Genomic DNA, 6,707 nt, shown 5'->3' with positions numbered 1-6,707 from the left:
ACAGTTTTTTTTATTTTGAATAAATTAGCAAACATTTATAAAAACCTGTTTTTGCTTTGTCATTATGGGTATTGTGTGTAGATTAATGAGGAGAGAAAAAAACTATTGAATACATTTGCTGTAACGTAATAAAATGTGGAAAAAGTCAAGGGTCTGAAAACTTTCCGAAGGCACTGTACGTCACACTAAACGTCCCTGTACGTCACTCGTGCCTAACTAAACGTCCCTGTACGTCACTCGTCCTAACTAAACGTCCCTGTACGTCACTCGTCCTAATCTAAACGTCCCTGTACGTCACTCGTCCTAACTAAACGTCCCTGTACGTCACTCGTCCTAACTAAACGTCCCTGTACGTCACTCGTCCTAACTAAACGTCCTGTACGTCACTCGTCCTAACTAAACGTCCCTGTACGTCACTCGTCCTACTAAACGTCCCTGTACGTCACTTGCGTCCAACTAAACACGTCCTGTACGTCACTCGTCCTAACTAAACGTCCCTGATACGTCACTCGTCCTAACTAAACGTCCCTGTCGTCGCACTCGTCCAAAAGTCCCTGTACGTCACTCGAATCCCTAACTAAACGCCCTAACGTCACTCGTCCTAACTAAACGTCCCTACATGTCACTCGCCTAACTAAACGTCCCTGTCGTCACTCGCCCTAACTGAACTCCCTGACGCACTCGTCTACAAACTCCCTATACGTCACTCGTCCTAAACTAAACGTCCCTACATGTCACTCGTCCTAACTAAACGTCCCTGTACGTCACTCGCCCTACTGAACGTCCCTGTACGTCACACTAAACATTCCTGTACATCACTCTTCACTAGGAAGATTCACAGTACATGGAAGGTTAATAAAGGTCTGTGTATACTAACAGAAGTCCACTCCACACAGACTCAACTGAAACCCAGAACTAGCAGAATTACAACGTTGCTGTGTTAAGAACAGGGTTTTAAGCTGCGGTGATTAGAACAGGGAACCCTCTCCCTGCTCTCTGGTTTAATATGAATAGACGTTGTGTTTTAACAGCTGTTGAGTCCTCTATGAGTTGAAGTATTGGAGTGCCTGCATCGCTCCCTTTCCTGCACACACCCAGTCACTAACCCACCCAGTCACTAACCCACCCAGTCACTAACCCACCCAGTCACTAACCCACCCAGTCACTAACCCACCCAGTCACTAACCCACCCAGTCACTACCCCACCCAGTCACTAACCCACCCAGTCACTAACCCACCCAGTCACTAACCCACCCTTCCACCACACACTACAGCATGTCCCTCTCTTTCCACACATACACAATTCAACCTCTGTCAGTTCAGTCTACCAAAACCACCAAACCTTGTCAGTTCAGTCTACCAAAACCACCAAAACTTGTCAGTTCAGTCTACCAAAACCACCAAACCTTGTCAGTTCAGTCTACCAAAACCACCAAAACTTGTCAGTTCAGTCTACCAAAACCACTAAACCTTGTCAGTTCAGTCTACCAAAACCACCAAACCTTGTCAGTTCAGTTATCCAAAACCTACAAACCTTGCGTGGACATACTAGTGAATTTTTGCTTAGACCATGATTTTCCTCCTTAAAAATAAATCTGGCTCCCAATGGTATTGAAAACATCCACCGTGGAGATCACGCCACCACCCCGGACAAGCAGTGGACGGTAAATGACTGCTATTTGACAACACCACGAGAGTCATCGCCTTTTACAATGTATGAATAACAAAGTTACAATATAATCCTCCTACTTTGTTAATTGAAAAGTACACGGATGTGTGTTAAATGGATAAGAAAAAACACGGAACTTGATCATATATGCGAAAACCGTCATTTGGTATGATGCCACTTGCCTAGTCAAGGAAGCATCATGCAAAAAATATATTGATGAAACTCCACTTAGACCATGGGTAACAAATRAAACCAATCAGTTGGAAGCAAATTTACCTAATGAACAAATGTGATTGGATGGTGGCTCTAAGTTATCTGATAGGTTGATTTGTTATSGGATATAATCATCTGCTTAGCTGGCCTTCCTCAGCGTGGTGGCTAATTAGCATCGTGGCTAATTTGGCCAGGTTGGCCTGAGAGAAAAAGCTAGCAGCTATTTTAGACTAATGGTTTAAACCACAAGTATGACCCCTGGCAGTTCAGTTCAGTTCCTTTCTCCCACCAGCAGAGGAAGCMGAGTCAAAGCAGCCTGCATGTTAGCTAGCCTTTATGTKGCCTTTATGTAGCCTCATAGCTCCTAGCAGTGTTGCAGCTCTGCCCTCACAGGGAGGAGAAGAAGAAGATGTACGCAGCGGAGGACTTGACGGTGGAGGTGGAGATTTCGGAGACCTCGTGGTCGTCAAACTTGTACCAGCGCTGTTTCATTGCGTTCTTACAGTAGGCTGTGTAGTGACCCCCGTCCAGACCGCCATAATGGTTCTGTTACAGGAGGACACAGAGGGTTAACGGCCTGTTCATTTACACACACACACACACACACACACAACCAGTCAAAAGTTTGGACACACCTCCTGAGTCAAGGGTTTTTCTTTATTTGTAATATTTTCTACATTGTAGAATAGTAGTGAAGACATAAAAACTATCAAATAACAAATATGGAATCATGTAGTAACCAAAAAAAGTGTTAAACAAATCACAATATATTTTCTATTTGATATTCTTCAAAGTAGCCACCCTTTGCCTTGATAACAGCTTTGAACACTATTGGCATTCTCACCAGCTTCATTAGGTAGTCGCCTGGAATGCATTTCAATTAACAGGTGTGTCTTGTTATTAAAAGTTCATTTGTGGAATTTCTTTCCTCCTTAATGCGTTTGAGCCAATCAGTTGTGTTGTGACAAGGTAGCGGTGGTGTACAGAAGATAGCTCTAATTGGTAAAAGACCAAGTCCATATTATGGCAAGAACAGCTCAAATAAGCAAAGAGAAACGACAGTCCATCATTACTTTAAGACATGAAGGTCAGTCAATTTGGCAAATTTCAAGACATTTGACAGTTTCTTCAAGTGCAGCGCTATGATGAAACTGGCTCTCATGAGGACCGCCACAGGAAAGGAAGAGCCAGAGTTCATTAGAGTTACCAGCCTCAGATTGCAGCCCAAATAAATGCTTCACAGAGTTCAAGTAACAGACATCTCAACATCAACTGTTCAGAAGAGACTGCGTGAATCAGGCCTTCATGGTCGAATTGCTGCAAAGAAACTAAAGGACACCTATAAGAAGAAGAGACTTGCTTGGGCCAAGAAACACGAGCAATGGACATTAGACCCGTGGATATCTGTCCTTTGGTCTGATGGGTAGAAATGTGAGATTTTTGGTTCCACCCGCCTAGTCTTTGTGAGACGCAGAATAGGTGAACGGATGATCTCCACATGTGTGGTCCCCACCGTGAAGCATGGAGGAGATGGTGTGATGGTGCTTTACTGGTGACAGTGATTTATTTAGAATTCAAGGCACACTTAACAAGCATGTCAACCACAGCATTCTGCAGCGATACTCCATCCCATCTGGGTTGCGCTTAGTGGGACTATCATTTGATGTTCAACAGGACAATGACCCAACACACCTCCAGACTATGTAAGGGCTATTTGATCAAGGAGAGTGATGAGGTGCTGCATCAGATAACCTGACCTCCACAATCCCCCAACCTCAACCCAATTGAGATGGTTTGGGTTGAGTCGGACCGCAGAGTGAAGGAAAAGCAGCCAACAACTGCTCAGCATATGTGGGAACTCCTTCAAGACTGTTGGAAAATCATTCCTTATGAAGCTGGTTGAGAGAATGCAAAGAGTGTGCAAAGCTGTCATGAAGGCAAAGGATGGCTACTTTGAAGAATATAAAATATAAAATAGTTTTTTGGTTACTACGTGATTCCATATGTGTTATTTCATAGTGTTGATGTCTTCACTATTATTCTACAATGTAGAAAATATTAAAAATAAAGAAAAACCCTTGAATGAGTATGTGTGTCCACACTTTTGACTGGTACTGTATATACACATACATACACACATACATACAAAACAGATATCACACAACACTGAGATAATAAATCTGATAACTCTTTCAGACCTGGTGAAGTACATGTCCAATCCTTTCAAAGCTTGGAGTTTGGGGACTTTTTTCTCCATTGGATCCATTGTAATAAGTCAAGCACTGATTAATTATGTGTCACTAATATACACTACATGACCAAAAGTATGTGGACACCTGCTCATCAAACATCTCATTCCAAAATCCTGGGCATTAATATGGAGTTGGTCCCCACTTTGCTGCTCTAACAGCCTCCACTCTTCTGGGAAGGCTTTCCTTTAGATGTTGGAACATTCCTGCGGGGACTTGCTTCCATTCAACCTCAATAGCAATATTAGTGAGGTCGTGCACTGATGTTGGGCGATTAGGTCCGGCTCGCAGTTGGCATTCCAATTCATCCCAAAGGTGTTCGATGAGGTTGAGGTCAGGGCTCTGTGCAGGCCAGTCAAGTACTTCCACACAGATCTTGACAAACCATTTCTGTATCCTCGCTTTGTGCAAGGGGGCATTGTCATGCTGAAACAGGAAAGGGCCTTCCCCAAACTGTTGCCACAAAGTTGGAAGCACAGAATCATCTAGAATGTCATTGTATGCTGTAGCGTTAAGATTCCCCTTCACTGGAACTAAGGGGCCTGAACCATGAAAAACAGCCCCAGAACATTATTTCTCCTACACCAAGCTTTACAGTTGACACTTTATAGGTGGCACTGTGCATTCGGGCAGGTAGTGTTCTCCTAGCATCCGCCAAACCCAGATTCGTTCGTCGGACTGCCAGATGGTGAAGCGTGATTCATCACTCCAGAGAATGCGTTTCCACTGCTCCAGAGTCCAATGGCGGTGAGCTTTACACTCTCCAGCCTGACGCTTGGCATTGCCCATGGTGATCTTAGGTTTGTGTGCAGCTGCTCGGCCATGGAAACACATTTCATGAATCTCCCGACTAACAGTTATTGTGCTGACGTTGCTTCCAGAGGCAGTTTGGAACTTGGTAGTGAGTGTTGCAACCGAGGACAGACGATTATTTACGTTCTACGTGCTTCAGCACTCYSCGGTCCCGTTCTGTGAGCTTGTGGCCTCCCACTTCGTGGCTGAGCCGTTGTTGCTCCTAGACGTTTCCACTTCACAATAACAGCACTTACAGTTGARCGGYGCAGCTCTAGCAGGACAGAAATTTGACGAACTGACTTGTTGGAAAGGTGGCATCCTATGARGGTGCCACGTTGAAAGTCACTGASCTCTTCAGTAAGGCCATTCTACTGCCAATGTTTGTCTATGGAGKTTGCGTGGCTGTGTYCTCGATTTTATACACCTGTCAGRAACGGGTGTGGCTGAAATAGCAGAATCCACCAATTTGAAGGGGTGTCCACATACTTTAGTATATATAGTGCATGTAATTTACCAAAGGCTTTTATCCAYAGCGACAMTAGTTGWTGYGGGCATACATTTTGGTATGAGTGGCCGCTGGGGGAATGGAACCCACGACCCTGTCGTTACCAGACCCATGGTCTACCAACGGAGCCACACAGGACCAGAAGACACACAGCAAAGTATTTGACTGCAGTGTTTCCAGGCAGATGCTAGTAGTAGTACTTACAGACACTCCAAACAGGTTGTATCTCTTGAGGCTGGCTCTGGGTCCGATGACATACTGACTGAGGTCTAGATTCTCCAGAGGGAAGTCTACTGCCGTCTGCAGCTTCTGCTTCCAACGGCCCTCGTACGAGAACCTACAAGAGACGGCAGTACTGGGGTTAATACACATTGTTATCGGTGTGTGTGTGTGTGTCATCACGTGTCATTTGAAATGCACACGGTGTTGTKGATAGGTACCGTTTAAGGTGAACCAGTATGATGGGCGGAACCTTCCAGATCTCCAGCTTCTTGATGGAGTCTCTGAGAGCTTTACAGTGTCGACAGAACACCTTGTTCTGGTCGGTCAGCTTCTCCTCCTTAGAAAACAGCTTCAGACAGTCCTGGAACACAGTAACAGTTTTTTTTATTTTGAAAATTAGCAAACATTTATAAAAACCTGTTTTTGCTTGTCATTATGGGTATTGGTGTAGATTTTAATAGGGAAGAGAAAAAAACTATTGGATACATCTTAGATGTAACGTAAATAAATAGTGGAAAAAAGTCAAGGGGTCTGAAAACTTTCCGAAGGCACTGTACGTCACACTAAACGTTCCCTGTACTGACTCGCCTACAACTCTGACGTCTCTCTAACTAAACGTCCCTGTACGTCACTCGTTCCAACTAAACGTCCTGTACGTCACTCGTCCTAATCTAAGAGCGTTCCACTGTACATCACTCGTCCTAATAAACGTCCCGTGATACGTCACTCGTCCTAACTAAACGTCCCTGACGTCACTCATCCGTACTTAACGTCCCTGTACGTCACTCTTGCCTAACTAAACGTCCTGTACGTTCAGCTCGTCCTAACTAAACGTCCCTGTACGTACTTGCGTCCTCCCAAACTAAGCAGTACCGTAGTCACCTCGTCCTAAGCTGAAGCGGTCCTGTACGTCACTTCGTCCTAACTAAACCCAGTCCGCGCCTCGCCGAGTCCTGCACGTCACTCGAATCCTAACTAAACGATCCCTTATACGTCAGCTGTCCTAACTAAACGTCCCTACATGCACTCGTCCTAACTAAACGTCCCTGTACGT

The 6,707-nt window shown here is 44.7% G+C and overlaps 1 protein-coding gene and 1 long non-coding RNA gene across 3 annotated transcripts in view; both read right to left on the bottom strand.

The window, feature by feature from the left end:
• The window catches only part of LOC139026187 (uncharacterized), a 7,899-nt gene extending 6,755 nt beyond the window's left edge, over positions 1-1,144 (bottom strand). Inside the window, exons 1-2 of one of the 2 annotated variants that reach the window (XR_011477931.1) lie at positions 708-1,144; positions 218-445 (exon numbers count right to left, since the gene is read on the bottom strand). This is a non-coding gene — a long non-coding RNA (uncharacterized lncRNA). The remainder of the gene's footprint in view (positions 1-217; positions 446-707) is intronic. The other variant, XR_011477930.1, reaches the window with a different exon arrangement.
• Positions 1,145-1,692: 548 nt separating this feature from the next.
• LOC112076849 (ubiquitin carboxyl-terminal hydrolase 8) lies at positions 1,693-6,413 on the bottom strand. Its single transcript, XM_070441476.1, has 4 exons — positions 6,405-6,413; positions 5,872-6,014; positions 5,636-5,768; positions 1,693-2,428 (listed from the first exon to the last, which is right to left on the bottom strand). The coding sequence occupies exons 1-4, from the start codon at positions 6,411-6,413 to the stop codon at positions 2,270-2,272; spliced, it is 444 nt and encodes a 147-aa protein (XP_070297577.1). The 3' UTR covers positions 1,693-2,269.
• Positions 6,414-6,707: the final 294 nt, after the last annotated feature.

The sequence above is a fragment of the Salvelinus sp. IW2-2015 genome, unplaced genomic scaffold (assembly GCF_002910315.2).
Source record: "Salvelinus sp. IW2-2015 unplaced genomic scaffold, ASM291031v2 Un_scaffold4086, whole genome shotgun sequence".
Classification (NCBI taxonomy): Eukaryota; Metazoa; Chordata; class Actinopteri; order Salmoniformes; family Salmonidae; genus Salvelinus; species Salvelinus sp. IW2-2015.
The sequence above is the reverse complement of the archived record's forward strand: the minus strand, read 5'-3'. Positions and strand labels throughout refer to the sequence as shown.

Excerpts from the sequence above, each read along its gene's own strand:
- LOC112076849 (XM_070441476.1), bottom strand. Across the intron at positions 2,429-5,635 it reads ACAACCTGTTTGGAGTGTCT|AACCATTATGGCGGTCTGGA; the intron begins GTAAGTACTACT and ends CTCCTGTAACAG.